General features: G+C 43.8%; 1 protein-coding gene across 1 annotated transcript in view; it reads right to left on the bottom strand.

The window, feature by feature from the left end:
* LOC107193288 (bestrophin-3) overlaps positions 1–15,309 on the bottom strand; it is a 46,431-nt gene extending 31,122 nt beyond the window's left edge. The window contains exon 1 of the mRNA XM_015582692.1: positions 15,239–15,309. Coding sequence (XP_015438178.1) covers positions 15,239–15,309 — 71 coding nt within the window. The remainder of the gene's footprint in view (positions 1–15,238) is intronic.
* Between the last annotated feature and the right edge of the window lie 1,039 nt (positions 15,310–16,348).

Here is a 16,348-nt window from a genome sequence, read left to right as displayed (position 1 = left end):
TTAAATAACGAACTATACACAATTACTACAAAAATTTTGCAATAATCCTGCGTGTGAAACGCTTCCAATTTACGTAATATCATAATGTTACCGAGTGAAATTCGTAGCAACGGTCTGTTACTCGATATATAATTTATGGATTGCCATTGTTCACCGATTCCACTGGGACCGTAAGGTTTCAGCCACGTTTACATAATCTTTAGAAAGAAATATCAAAGCAGCCAATATAGGTGTACGTTTTGCTTCCGAAAAAACTATATCGTCGGATAAAAACTTTAACATGAATAATCAATTTTCGTGGACTGGTTATCGTTATATCTGCCTCGAGACGGTTCAAGACGCGTAGGAAGTGACCGGTGCGCTGTAACTGCTTTCGTATCACCGCGGAATGTTAAATATTGCTGAAACGTGAGTCACCGGCTGTGTTGCTCCGCTAACTAGCCAACAATAGTTCCCGTGTTTCGAGTCGACTCGATTATTTATCGCCGCCGTTGTCCGTAGGCATTGCCCGCGCGCGACAGTGTTTCGCGAAATGATCTAGATCGAGATCTATGCCGCGTGCCCGGCTCTACGTGGTGGCTTTTCAACGGGACGATAAACTTTTGTTAATTTACGAGAGGAACGTTCCGACGTGACGAACGCCGTTCGAACGCGTTAACCACGAAATTGCACATATTTACGCGGGGCCGCGGACATTCCGTCTCGAGTTATGAAATAATTGCCCGTGGGTATCGTCTTCGGTTAGAAATGCAACCAGGAAAAAAAAACGCGTCGGCGAACAATTTCGCGAGTTATTTCGCAACGCTGTTCGACTAATTCTTTAATTGCACGGCACAGGAGATATTTACCGGTTTCACGACGCCGGTCGATGCGCAGATTTTATCGACTGTTTGAAAATATTCGAAAGCGTGCTTTGCTTGTTGGGCAACGAACTCCGTTACGGATTTCGACGACTTTAGATACATTCTTCTTTTTTTTTAGGGGCAGTCGTTAAGCCTTGCTACCTAGTGGTCTCGTTGGCAAGACAGTTCACCTCACGCGGTCATTGTTATTTAATCGTTGTTATGTTACGTCAGAACGTTACAGGTGGAAAAATACGACACGTGTTTGTTATTCAGAGATTCCTTACGTGGACTCGATGGACTAACCAATAGTCACAGATAGGCAAATTCAACATCTAGGTAAAGAGTTTCGAATAACGAATGAAAGATAAAAAAGTAGTACTTCGCCGTTTATAATTGATTTAACGTGGAAATTTCAATTTTTGTAATAAGATAGTATTTCTTCTTGAAAGAGTAGACATTTGGTGAGCAATTATTTCATCGCATTAACTGTTCAAAGGTTAGGATGACGATCTTCGATACTGCTACTTTTTGGTATGTATCATTTAAATAAGTTTCTGCCCAACTCTACCAATAACGAATACCTCTGAATGAAAAATAAAACTAATATCAGGATTGAAAAATATTTAACCCAATTCTATCAAGAATCACGATTAAATCATAATCGTTAATTACGTTCTACAATTGGTAGTTGCTACCAACTTCAATTAAGGTTTTTATCGAAGCCAGTCGCATCGTAGAATTACAGATCAAGGAAGAGTCTCAACGACACGCTAAATTTATGCAGTTATTTCCAACAATATAGCGTAGCATCCGAAGAATGTCTCTATTTCGATCGAATCACGACAGATGTCCAATTCGATGGAATGTACGAAGAACATTCCGCTAATTCTTTCCTCCGATCCGCGACTCCACCGATGTCTAATCTTCGTTCCGTTAGCACGATTACTTTCTCCTCGAGAGTAACCTTTTCAAGGATGTACAAGAGAAATTATTTCATGCAGGAAATTCTAATACGTTTATTCGCTTAATGCCTGGATTGCGCAAACCCCGTGCTGGATTTACGATGGTAGGATAACAATAAAAGGAGCACAGCTGCAACGAAGCCGCCCCGGTAAGAGGGAAACAAGGAGCTTGATCCACGCTGGATCGCGTAAAGTAACGGTCCACCGGTCAAGGCTCGCCAAGGCCTTTTATCGCTCTTGTCGACCAGACAACGTACGACGACGACCACACCACCACCGTCCACGTTACACAATTTCGTCCGTATATTCGATTCCCTGGCTCTCGAGCTTCTCTCCGTTTTCACCGTATTTGGCCTAATCCCGCGCGTTCACGATCGGTGCACACAAACACACCATCGTCTGTTAAACGCGTTACATCATGCTGATATATCGGGGGACGGTCCGTTTGTTGGCAGTATACGAAAGCGGAAGTGAAATTATGATCACGACGCGGATGCTGACCCGACTTGGATCTCTTACCGTCGTCGTCGTTTCTCGTTTGCCGCCTTTACGGCCGAGCAACGGACTACACGGTGAATTATTCACGAAAGGTCACGGGTGATAGTCCCGGTTCCGTTCCTAAAAATAAATTGTAGGTGTTAAACCACCGATGTTTCCGTATGACATAATCGATGCAACGGGCTGGATCACCTCTGACGGGGCTGGAGCAAAGAAATTCGGGTGCAGCTGACATTTGAGAACAATGGGACGTCTCGAGTGAAAGGGATTCCATGGAAAAAACGCTTTCGAAAATCCTGCCAGGGGAAGTGAGACGTGAAACGAGCACCAAGGTATACACGGATATCTCCTTCGATACAATGAATATTGAAATATTCAGAAGTAAAAATTATATTCTAGGTGTTCGAAAGTATCCGTAATACGTTCTGAAATTGTTCAGAACAAACGTGATTAGAATCGTATCTTTTCGAAGTACACACTTGCGTTTAGGAATTTGCTTTTGAATTAGCTACTCAAACCATGTTTGGAGAGTCTCGGTAGCTAAGCGATATGTCAAGTCATCGACGAAGCGCCCGTTCCTCGTAACGTTCCTCATGGTCACGGTCGTTGAGCCTTCCTGCGGTATTCGAGTCCCCCGAAATGCTCTATCGCTCAAAAACTTTCGAATGAAAAAAAGCCTCGATTTGTAGAATATTTGACAAAGTGACTCGCAAATAATCTCGCATAAACGTGTAATATTTTCACTCGAATAAGCTTGATTCGTCCCTGAAAACCAGAGAGAATATTCCAAAGTCCAAGGGATCCTCTATGTGATAAACACCAAATTCCTGAAATCATAAATCGTTTCGCTTGATCCGAGAGATCGTTTGCTCCCAGGAACTCGCGAATGATCCGCAGAAAAAAATCCACGGTTGCATAATTACTTCTTTCGACGGTTAATCCGCGGAACAAAGAACACGTTTCCTCCTCCCGTCTTCACCGCGAGCGATCGACGACCAGTCAAGGTCTCGTCGCGAGTTAAGATCCGATCGAAACGTATTTACGACAGTTCCTTGCCCGTCCCCACGATCTGACATTGAAGGATCGCTGCCGATTGAATTATAGTAACGTTCAGCACTGCCGTGATTCGAACGACCAACGCTGAAAACCGAGCCTCTTTTCCGATCCCTGAAACCGCTCGACCGATCCCTATAAACGTTTCGCACGCGTGGAAGAAGAAGCTCCCTTTAGAGCTTCTAGCCAGGGCAAGAAACGAGCCTCGCGAGATCTATAAGACCGGCCATCTATGGAACCCAACGAGGTGGAATGCGATAACTAGTCGTCCTCCATTGCGACTCCGCCGACTCTGCCTTTTTCATTTATTCTCCGCTCGAAGACAATGCCGAGGGAGGCGGACTTCGAATAAGTAGCGGATTTGATAAACAGCCCGTACGCCTGGGAAGAATATCCATTGGCAACACCTCTTCCTGGCCGCTTCCAGTGATTTATCGATCATTGAAATCGGAGATCGATACTGTAATTTATGGAATATCCATTTTAATGCAGGCCTGCGGTGGTCAAGCGTGAATTATGCTCGACCATCCGTTTCGTCTCTCGAAATAACTGAAGTGGTCAGAGTGCCAGAAGATTCATTAAAAAGTTCCTCGCAATGAAATATTTTCATTCACGACGAAGTGCAATGGCGTTCAATCGGTTGTGAATAATTATCTTTGTGTGATATATAATTATCTTGATTCTATAGAAGAGGTACCGAAGTAAATTCAATGAAGAATATGTGCGTCTGTTTACTTATTTTTTGGTTAAATTCATTGTTTTGTGAGGGATTCGATAAATTGATTCCTAGAAGGCGCGAACACGTATTTGTAAGATGAGCTTCATCGTTCATCGACGGAACACAATACGCAATTTTACCTCCGCCAGAATGTGAAACTGAAACTGGAAAGCTGACTTTACGCGTTTGAATGCAGCGATCTTGAACCAGGAAGAATACTCATCCGCCTACGAGAATCGGGGCGAGCTCGTAACGAGAACGAATCTCGATAAGCATTGTTACGAAAGCGAACTCGGAACAGAACAGGTGTTCGAGAGGCTGTACTGACGTAAAACCGCGACAGCTCGCAGCGTAGGCGGAGCCATTTTTTTTAAAATGGTTTTTACTCTACACTTTTTATCCGAATCGATCATTTTTATTTTTCGAACGGTGTTTACGGAAACCTGAACAAAAGCGCGTACATGAATAATAACACGTTTTAAGTGATAATAACATATCAAATTTTGTATTGCGTCCTTCAATATTATTTCACTTAAACGAACGTTTTGACAGCTGACTCGAGAAACTTCAACGGTAGACTCAATGGTAGTCTCCCACGCATTGAAATCACCAACGTGGCTTATTTTACTGACTTGAAACATCCTCCAAATGGTATATCGTTATTCCAGGGGGCTTTTGCATAGTGGTTAGGACTCAAATATTTTGAATCTAACATTATATCATACGTACTTGAATCCATACAATTTAATACAAATTTATTTATACAATTTACTAATAATTTACGTAAGCAGGTATTATTTCTTCTTTTTTAATATTTTACTATAATGTTTACCGTTCATTCTCGGGTAAATATCAAAGTTTTAGCTTCTCTGTGTCAAAAACGGCAGACCAAAAATTCGTTTCTGATTGCTTAGGAGATCAAGGCATCATTTTGATTTAAATAAAATTCTTTTTCTATTCCGTCATGGGAAGGAACATTCTCAAAAGCATCAAGTATATCTTTTTTGTTATTAAAAACCTGTTTCCAATACAAATTGCATAATTTTGTGAAGTTCTGGAATAACAGTATTATTATTTTTTAACCAAACACGCGACAAATAACCGATATAAACCTCCGTGGTTTCGACAAGAGATCCAGAGTAAGAACGAAAATGTTTGATCAGACTGATGAATCAAGTGTTTCCCATTGCGCAGTTGCAACACAAGCGATTCTGCGTGTACACAATACCCACGATATCTTGAAATCATCTTCGCCGATATGACCGTCGTGGATAACAGAGTTCCGAAGGAGAAAAATTACCAATTCGATGTATGTAATTTTCTTTTGAACGTAGAAAACACGCTGGTCGAAAACACGAACACGTTTCGCATTTATAGGTTTCTCATATTTCCCCAATTCTTAGTAATATTAATAGAGACATCTTCCAGTCAGTTGGTGTTTTAATCAACGTTCAAAACATTCAAACATCTTGAGGCAAAATCGACATCGAGTACATTGTAATCTAATCCTTCAAGTATAATTATCGAACCACTTGAATATTACTTTGAAATTGATCCATCAACATTTACCATCCAAGAGTGTCTTTTATGTACACGTGTCTTCCATTAAACGTATGCAAATAGCCATCGAATAGACGAGTTGTCTATACAGAAGATCACTGTTTTCGTCAGATGTCGTCGAATACACATTCGTTTTTTTTTTTGTATTTTCGTTTGCTCCGAGCGACACATTCCGTCCTATGCCGCGGACCATGAAAATAATTAAGCCGCCTGGCATATCGATTAGTGTTTAGATGCCCGTTATACATACCGATGAGTTTGATTGACAGTGACATAGTTACGACTAGCCTTGTATCTCGAGCTGAGGTGCGAGAACTGCGTCGATTATGCGTGTAAAGTACCCACAGGAAATTCCGTCTGTCGCCTTAGATGTTCGATTCGTGCCAGAGATCCGACTCACATCACATTTCTTGTCATTAACGAATTAAAAAAAAGCTGATACCGAAACTTGATTTTTTTCCAAAGGGCAATAAAACAGTGTGTACAAAAAAAGGTACACTCGAGAACCGGGAGCAATTCTTGATTTACCATAGTGTATCATATCATAGCTGAAAACTATTTTGTAAGACCCGTTTCGCACGTGTTTTACCTGGCGAACAGTGCCGTAGACACGTCTTTTAGATAGAATAGAAAGAAGTTTCTGTTCGGTTCCCTGGACTTTTCCTACGACCTCGTTTTCCCATCCGTCGATCATATGAAAATCGACTGTCGGCTCTTTCCGACCTCTCCAGCATATTGATCGCGATCACGATCGCCACGCTCGCCAAGGGTCTCCTTCACCTTTCGACAAGATATCATCATCAAGGCAACACAAATTGTAATTGATTCCTCGGTCTAAGCAAGATAATACCAATGCGGGCAACAAGGACGCGCGAGGCAACAAAACGTTGCATAACTAACGCCGGTCACGCTTCACGGAGTGATGCTCGGGCTGTTCGTGTCCTCTCTTTCGCGAACTTCTCGGCCGCTTCCTTGATACCGAACGCTTCCGCGGACATGAAATTGGCGCCTCGTCAAAGGCGTGCACGGATTTTCACGCCAGGATCCCCAGGTGTTCTTGTCCCTCGTGTTTCCTCGCGGAAGTGAGAGGGAAATCATGTTTCACAAAATTAATCTAACGTGCTGATCGGTGAATTTACTGGTAAGGAGATTACCAGAAAATGAAATTACTCGAAAGATTTTCGATAGAAGCAATGGTATGCAGGATATTAATTTAATATTTCATAGAAAAAATTAACGTATTGTAGACTTGATGTCATTTTGTGTGATATAATGACGTTATGTATAATAATTCTCGTGAATAATAGTTCCTGTGCCAAATTGATTCAGTAATTTAGCTATATTATGATATGATTCTTTGTTGGTTGAATCACTGTGGGTGTAAATAACGAGTAATCTCGTCTTTACCATAAACGTTAATATAAATGGAGATTACTTTTTTAGACCGTTTTAGAGGCCTAGAACTTTCTTTAAATACATCCAAACATTAGAAAACCGGTGTTACTGTGACCACTACTTCGTTGTTATCGTCAGTAAACACATTCTTTATAAAAGAGATTTTTTTCACGTTTTAAATATTCTTAAAATGACTATTGATTCTTGATTTTATGAAAACACAATTTGTGTACAAGATAACGAAAAGATGCCAGTGAACGGATTAAATAGCAAAAAGGGTGTGTAATGTAGATCCTACGTACCTAACACAAAGAGCAAAGTATGACCGTAATTTAAAACGGAACAATAAACATGTCTGTGTATCTTTACGACATTAGACCGTCTGAAACTGACGTAGTATTCCAAGGATGCGTATCAATCATCATTAAACCCTTTACGATCCCGATGCATTGGCTCGTAAAGTAAAGAAACACCACATAAACAACAAAACATAATTAACAGCTTCCACATACCCTTGAATGTACAAACGTATCACTCCTCTTCATTCAATTAAATAACCAAACAAGGAGAAAAAGAATGTAATGCATTTCAGCACACAGTCTCATTTCACCCAGAACATTATATCCAAACATCCCACTTAGCTTTCCAATCTCCTGCAACATATCCCACCCAACATCATATCCGTGTCCTGTAGAATCATTTTATATTTTCATCCGACGAGCTTTAATATACCCGCCCAAAGCACCCATTTGACGATTTCACAGGCGATTTGCATCCGAATAGTCGTGCGAAATAGCGATATTTCGGGCGGGTATGACACACGTTGGACGGGTGTGCAAGGAGGAACCCGTTCCTCCGTCTTCCGTGAACGTGCTCTTTGAAAGCCTCCATTAGTCCTTGATCAGACCCCACAGAAGAGCGTGCCCGTACCCGCGGGTTAAACGACACGATACAGGGACAGGACGGTGCTGGTTCACGGAAAACAAATGGCGAAATGGTGTTTTTTATTTTACTGCCGGACGTGTGACAGGCATTTGGGTTTGCTCGTTCACTAATTAAAATGTGGAGCCGTTCCCGCGTGGCATAGCGTGACCTAAAAATGCGAATCTAAAGAGCCATATGAACTCAAAACTATTTCTTTGCAACGCTATCTAGTGAGATTCGAAACGGCTGTTTTTAAAAACATTTTGTCCGAGATAGAAAATGTATATTTATCGCGTATTTTTCAATACGTAAGGTTTACAGGTGTCGGCCAGAAGCACGTTTTGCGTACATAGTGTTCATTAGAGATCGCAAAGAAATAGACGCGAACAATAGCGTGTTAATGCAATTAAGCGGTTTTTCCACGGATAGAATGTCAGAATGTTTCTCGCTGTTTATGAACGCTTCCGCAGTAAACCGCTGAATGAGAAAGCGAAACAAAAGTGCACGCCACTGATAATCATTATTATATTTCATTGCCACTTTAGTTGGATTACGTGATGAATTTCTTAATGAATACTAACACAGATTTTTTAAACAATTATGTGTTGATTGCAATTTAGATAGTTCTGTAGAGTTGCCAACAGTGATACGACGAGGGAAGGCTAGAATATTGCACAATTGGTAGAGAAACTTTTCTGGAATGTTTACTTTGAAGAAAAATATTTGCGCAGGTAGTAAAGTTGACACTGTTTCAGGTGTCCAGGTGGAGGCTTCGGGAAACGTTTTCCTATGGTTTTCACTGTACAATGTCAATACCCCTCGACTTCCCTCCACCGTTAACCGTCCAATTTCGTATAGTAAAGAACATGGAATAATGTCCAAGGTGTCGTGTAGCTAATGGTACAACCGGCTGGGAGGTGGTTCTACGTGAAATATTGAGTCGAAAATATAGAATAAAATTTGTTCATTCGAGACTTCAGTTCCAAGAAAATCAACTCTGAAAATCTGCTGGATACGCCTGCAATCTTAAATAAGACTTAGCTGATGCGTCTGTGCATTGCATTCCGTTTCTACTTATTGTCAGCCCAATACACGCGTTACGAATCAATTTTAAAATTCGATATTCTCCCAAACTAAACCTCAGATGAACAAATTTTTCTGTATATTTCCGACTTATTCTTTCACGTTACACGACAACCTGTATAATTAATCAAAATCAGAAAATATCTATTTATATTTTCCAAATCATGAAGCCAGATGTAAAACCCTGGGCATATCAAGATTCTGAAAACTAGATAATAGTAAAAGCTGAAACATGTTAACAAATTTTACATTCACGAGATTCGACTTTTCTGCTCGCGAGAATTTTTAAGGTACATCGCCTCGGAGTTCAACCTGTTAAAGGTTGCCCGTTGCGTCTCGTATGCACTGATTGTGAGTCGCCCGAGGTTTCTAGGCGATTCGATAGCGACACCGGTATCGCTTTGCGTTCTGCGCTCACACAGGTGAACCCAGCTGCCGTGTTTGTGTGTGCACGTACCCTTTATATCAGGCCCCGTGTTGGGCAGAGACTCGCACGACTACGCGCTTAGTACGCGGTGCAGTCCGCGGAAGACAAGAGAGGTGAACGAAATGTGTGTCATACGCTTGTAGTGTGCATCGCGCGCGACCGGGCCGCTCATTGTCATTCGTCGTGTCGCCGATGCAACTACGCTGCTCTGCGTACCCGTGCGCATGCAAGCTTGTAAAATAAACGAAGACAGCCGGTGGCGGCGCGACAACGTTACATTCGCGATAGGCACAATATTCTCGTCGGTCACGGCACACGAGACCGAACATGACCAATCGGACAGCGTCGTTTCGGCGCGATGCTCGCCTTCGCAGGATGGTGTACACGACAGATCAACCGGCTTTTTTGCATTCCCGCGAGACGCTCTTGATCGACCAATTTGAGAGACAATGGCCTAGTTACCGCGCGCACCGGTCACGGCTTCTCACGGTCGCTTATCGAAGAAAGTCGCCGTTTTTTGGGCTCCCTCCGGTCGAATTTTTCCTTGCTACTTTGATTATTTAATCCTCTTGCGGTCTGGGTTGTGTCACTTAAAGACTTTTGCGGGTTTTGAGGAGAAGCTAAGACTATATAGCTCACAGCATTAGTTTCACAAATATGTTCACGAAACCAACATTCCTCATTAACTGAATGGATATACTTTCGACGAGTTATGACTTAAAAAACGAAATAAAACGTGTCTGATTGTGTATGGACTTTTTCACTGCGGCACAAAACGTATTAATGTGGTCATGAATATAGGGATTAAAATGGAGAACGTTGACAAAGTTGAATGTTAGTTCGTGTATGACCAGTTTTTAAGAAAAATTCTATGCTTGGGTGGTGGTTCTTCTCTTTGTAAGATTAAATCACTGTTTGAAGAGTTGTTCATACATAGTTTAAGTAATATTGATTGTACACTGAGGGTCATAGCGAGGCCATTCCCACTGTGTTATTTGGTTACTAGCAACTAGTAGGTTACGATAGAACTGACTCCGATCGACAAAATGACTTAATTCCGTCTACGTGAGCTGTCATTTACTGTTAACACAACTGTAAATCGGCAATATTGACTGTCTGACCAATCACCAATATTGATCAGTAGAATTAACGCCCAAAACCCGAAAGTTGTACCAACCGGTCACAGAACGCTCAAACTATACTGGATCACCGTCCGCCTAATTAACATGCATGAATCATTGCTTTTGAAACGTTCCCTGAACTTATGGTTCCTTTCGAAACCAAACGTCTCAACTGTCTTAAACAAAGATTCTTCTGATATTATTCTATCCTTTAATTGACCCATTGTCAATACTCATTACCGTTCCTTCGAGACTTATCAAAGAATCGTGGATTTCCACGAGTGGCTTATATAAAACAAAAACAAATAAATCAGATCCAAATCATCTGCAATTCTTCTTCTATCAATTCCCTTACCAAAAAGATGGATACCGTGTCCTTAACATTCAAGACCGTAGCTCAACCCTTCAATTTCACCATTTCCCAGCTTTCGTCCCACCGTGAACCCAACGCTTAACCCTGTTCACCGTTCCGTATTCCATTGATTTCACCGTTTCCCGAGCTTTAATCCTGTTCAGCATTCCGCGGCTCTATGAAAAACCGTTCTTGCTTTCACGCGCGCGATTCGCCGCCGCGGCTCTTCCGTTCACGCGCCGGGTCTATTTAGCGCGCGTGATCGGCGCAACTGTTACGCTTGCCTGTCTAAGTACTGGTGCACACATCGTTTTTCATCGATGCTCGCCTATCGAGGAAACTGTGCGAAAAACGAATGCTCGTAAACTACTGTGCACACAGACAGCTCCTGTCATTGATGATCCCCCTGTTTGGTGGTCTCAATCCGGCTGCAGCAAGATTTAAACGCGAACTCGGGCATCCTAACAGTCAATCAACGCATCTAACTTAATGACCGGGTTCGCAGCAGTTGGTAGCCCCGTAACAGATTCGTCGGCACGCTAGAATCCGTACGGTCCGATTATTTGCTATTTCTAGTTGGAAAACCAGGATTTTCTATTCCTGGCCACGCGATCGGGTATTTATAGACTGTTCTGGACTCTCTCGGTGGTATTTATAGAACACGATTCCTGGACTTGCGTTGCGCTCTTTGGACATCCGGTCCCCAGGTCGGGCGGATAGGAAAGCTGATCGTGGATCGGCGCTCCGGAAGACCTGCACGAGAAAAAGGATTTTCCCGCGTGCCTCGCGGCGGCAATGAAACCCGCAAAAGCAAACTGGAAGGTCTTCTATCTTCGTAACTGGTACATCTGCCCCTCTCTTGCTCTGATACTCCTCTTTTTTCTTCTTCTCCCTATCGTACGCGCGAGTGCGCTCGGTGGGCGTACCGCGTATACAATCGCGGGAACACGTGTAGTACATACGTACGGAGAAATAAAAGGTAAAATGGCGCAACCTTGAGCGTGCGGCAGCAAGAAGTCACCCTGTGCTCTTGGGTTCGTTCGAACACGCTCTGTGAACGTGCACGCGAGCCGGCGCGGTGATCTATTGCGAAAATATGATTGAACAGCTCGGTATGCAGAGAAGCACGTGACCACGATCAAGGAACATCGAATCGCGAATATTCCTGATAAGAATGCACAGGGAAAAGGAGAAATATTAGAGGATGAGGCGGTATATACAGTAATGTCTCGATGAGTGCGATGTACTCGGGTCCACTTCGGACCATTCGTGGCAAGAGGGAAAGGTTGTCAGCCCCTCATAATAGATCAAGACCGCGACGATTGAGATGCTGGGCCGCGATATCGCGTCGTCAAAGTGCTATCACCGATGGATTTTCTATTTCTGGACGTTCCACGTGGTATTTATAGAACGACGTCGGGCGTCTCTCCTGTTAGACGCGTACACCATCGCAGCGGCGGCGCGCGTAACGAGCCGAGGAAAGCGAGACCTTACGTGAAAGCAGTTAAGGCCGTTTTCAAGCTGGCGCCCGCGAACCCGAGGAGAAACCGAGATCGTGGATCCACCGACGCGACGCGCCTTGCTAAAGGTCTTGGAAATGTCAACAAACGAGCTTCGGCAAGGACGTTGTAAATTGTATGCAACCAATCGACGGAACGATTATACATAGTATAAGCGTTTTCACGAACGGCGGAATTTCGCGCACTGCCGTGACGCTACCCCGCCGGAATTCGTCGTGTCGCCAGCCACCTTTATTAATATCCTCGATTAGCGTACGGAATTATTGATATCATTCGGGGAAAATGTATTCTCTGTTTTATGCCGATTGCTCATATTCCTTGGAGCATGAGTAATCTGTGTTTTTCTCGTTTCCGTTCGATGCGAGTGTCAAGAGGAGGAAAATATCAGGTTGTTTCGCGAGTGATTCCGGTAAACAGTTCGAAAGTGTTTCTTCTTTTATTCGAAGGCAATGAAAGTTTGGTGGTTCATGAAAAAATAAATTAGAGATAATTTGGATCTCTTAGAGCGTGATACTTCTGGCGGAGTGAAGAATTCTTGTAAAAATGAGCTGTGACTGTATTTTAATCATCAGATAGAGTCAATGACCGTTCTAAAAATGTTTTATTCATGCTGATATTAATAACCTGCGGAATCGATAAGAGTAATTAAGAACCTGAAAGCCTTAATCTTCTATGGGTCTCTTCTATTTTTAATTAAAATATCCTGCTGGAAGGATCCTGGTATTTCCACTTATAGAGGATTATTCGAGCAGCAAAAATAGTATACTGTATTGTTCATTCGTTATTTCCATGCATCCTTCACCCTTTTCTTCGTTGTATTTCCGTTTCGCACACGCTCGCGAGCATCGACGTGTCTCGATACCGTTGAAACGGTTACTATTTAATCAAGTGATTCTGGCCCGTTCCTGGAACCGCCGCCAGATCTTTACACTCGCATGGATCGTCAAACCTGTCCTCCGTATGTGTACGAATAATCCGCGACGTGTCGCTGGTACATTTGCATAAGAATTATAGTACGACTATATAGTTTAACGCGCAATGTTCTTCGCGGGCGTTGATGTCACGAGCTTCCGAGGAAAGTTGTGCAATAATTCGATGGTTTTTCCAGCCATGAATTGACTTATTTATCAACGATCGCTCAGTTTTATAACACTCGAAGACTAGAAAGTTACTACTTGTCGTTAACAGATGAGTGAATCCAGCTTTCCTAAATAGAGATTACATTATTCATTAATGCCGGATACGTTTCATCAAATTCAAAGCGACAGAGAAATTTCACACGAATATCTAGAAAAGGATCGTCTTTGTATCTCCAGAGTTAGAGTTGTCCGTCAACGGTAAATCAATCTTACAGGATTTCGAATATATGAAAGTGAATACATGAAATTCCGCGAGTCACTATATTCAGCGACTCTGAAGTTCGCGTTACCACGGTTCCCGTAAATCAGTCTTGTACACGGCAACACAATTGTCCGAGGTGTACGTACACTTGGTTACAATGCATGTTGCACATAATGGTAATACGCTCGCGTTCAACCGCCTATCGTCCTGTTTCAACACAAGCGAAAACTGGAACGAAAATCCCGCGCCGCGCGAGGCGATATTCCACGCAACGAGCGCGCTAGCGTCGTTACGGCTAAAATCAATGTATCGACGACCTTATTTCCTTAAAACGCACCAGCAAGCGTCGACCGAGCACCATTTCTGTGCTAGCGGGTTTTACGTGCTCCGCCACTGTGATTCACGTAACCGTACGGCTCCCAGGTGGTACAAAAAAATCAGGACAATTGCTGTCCCGACTAGCACGTCAGTCCGTTTCAATTAGAACCTAACCGATCGTTTAAGCAGGATATAAAACGTCGAAGCTATCGATCTACATAAGAAAATAACAGAAGAAAATGCATCGACAGAGTGACACCTGACCAGGTGTTCTCCCGATCGTTCGGAAAACCGGAGTATATCACATCGATTTTCCACGCGCAATTTCGCAGAATCCTTGCCCAAGGACTCGCCCCCGCCGCGACGCGTGTGCAGCCGGTCTCTAAATCGAGAACACACCGAGCCAGTCGAAAGTTGAACACACGTTGCACAATCGCACCACCGGTCGCAATATCGCAATATCTTCGTCTTACACGGCGTACACGGGGACTATGTAAGACCGTTTAGAACCGTGCTCCAGTATCTTGGAACGCGCCGCGGCTCGAGCTAGCACGCGTGTCGAAAGTTCGTCACGGGAATATACGAGTATGTATTTTGCGTTTTGACTCTGCTCGATATCCAAATCACGAACCCGTCCACGAGGGGGAATTTTGCAAGTCTCGTTACGGAACAGGGGAACCAAGACGGGGGGAATCCGCTCGGAGTACTTCAGACGAGACGGATCAGGGAACGTCCTTCCGTCTGGGTATTGTGAAATTAATCCGTCGCGATGAAAGTGAGAGCACCTCGTTTTCGGTCTCGAGGAGAGCGCGCCAGGTACACACTCGTGCCATCGTGTTACATACACAGTTGTGTGTATAATAACGAAGAACGGCGTATATGTACTACCGATCGAGGGACAAAGTGCAGACAGCGTGATATTTTTAATACACGGAATAGAGAAGTGTCGACGCCCGTTGAACCTGTTGCTAAGGCCCCCCCGTGGGTGATCTCTGTTCAACCTGTCAATAGTGTCACGAGTCGACCAGGTATCGCGATGCCAGATGGAAATCAATGAACCCCAGTGTCCCGATACGGAACGAAAGCAACGGCGACGATGTGTAAAAGTAACGTGAACTCACTTGACCAGAATCCTCCAGAAGCAGCCGAAGCTGGAGCCGTTTGGCACTTCGCTAGCGTACGATATAGTCATTTCCTGCCTGACCAGGTGTACACACCACCGTGTCCCGTACCACGGGCTGGTCTATCCTTCGAATCTTCTCGTTGTTCTATCGCGTTATTGTGTCTGGCTTCTTCGGCACCTCGCCACCGTTGGTGTTTCCGGTGGAGATGCTCTCTGTACACTCGCGCACATGAGGCGCGCGGGCCGCCGTTTCTCTCTCCTCCGATTCCTATCAGGTCGAGTGTGTTTCGTTCTTCCTATCAGCTGGATGAGTTTCGACTCGACGTTCATGGAAGCTCTTGTGACTACCGTTCAGACGGAACCAGCTGACCGGGCCGACCGACTGTCTACTGACTGAGCTCCACTGACAGACGACAGGACCAGCCGGGGAACGGGGCCCGGCCTGCCACCTCCACCTGGGCCTCAGTGCCGTCTACACATGCGCGGTTACCTTGCCCGCTTACCGACCGCCACCGACACGTACTGGCTGCCAGTGAACTCGATTCCTTTGATACTTGTACGATACTGTCGATGACAGTTCTTACTTTTTGCAAGACGAGACCGATGGTGCTTTTAAATTATTTCTGGATATCACAGTTCAGAGGTACTGTCGATTGTAACACGAATTCTAAGTTACAAAATTTAGTCGAAACATTATATTCCGTTTGATACTCGAACACCTGTTTCACCTCGATACCCAGAATCGCGATAAGGTTCCGAGAGCCGAATCGGGGAAAGAATCAAAGAAGAAAGGATTCACATGACACCGTTCGCGAATACTTTGAAAATCAATGACACGCCTCGGCTTTCAAATGGGATCTGCTTTCGCGTCGAGTAAAAGGAGAGCGTCTCTGACGTCGCGAACTCGCGTCTTCGATACAAACACCTGCGACTATTTCGACGCGCGACGCCGATCGTTCCAGCCTCGAATCAGCGATTTCGGTTCTTTAATCGCTTTTTTATCATGCCACCGACGTTCAGTGATTTCTGCGAAGTTCGTTCGGGGGTTCTCGATCACCGTGAAATCCTTGGAACGATCGGTGGGATTTTGTAATTGTGCGTTTTTATT

This window comes from Dufourea novaeangliae, unplaced genomic scaffold (genome assembly GCF_001272555.1).
Source record: "Dufourea novaeangliae isolate 0120121106 unplaced genomic scaffold, ASM127255v1 scaffold7, whole genome shotgun sequence".
NCBI classification, from domain to species: domain Eukaryota; kingdom Metazoa; phylum Arthropoda; class Insecta; order Hymenoptera; family Halictidae; genus Dufourea; species Dufourea novaeangliae.
This window is presented reverse-complemented; position numbering and strand designations above follow the sequence as displayed.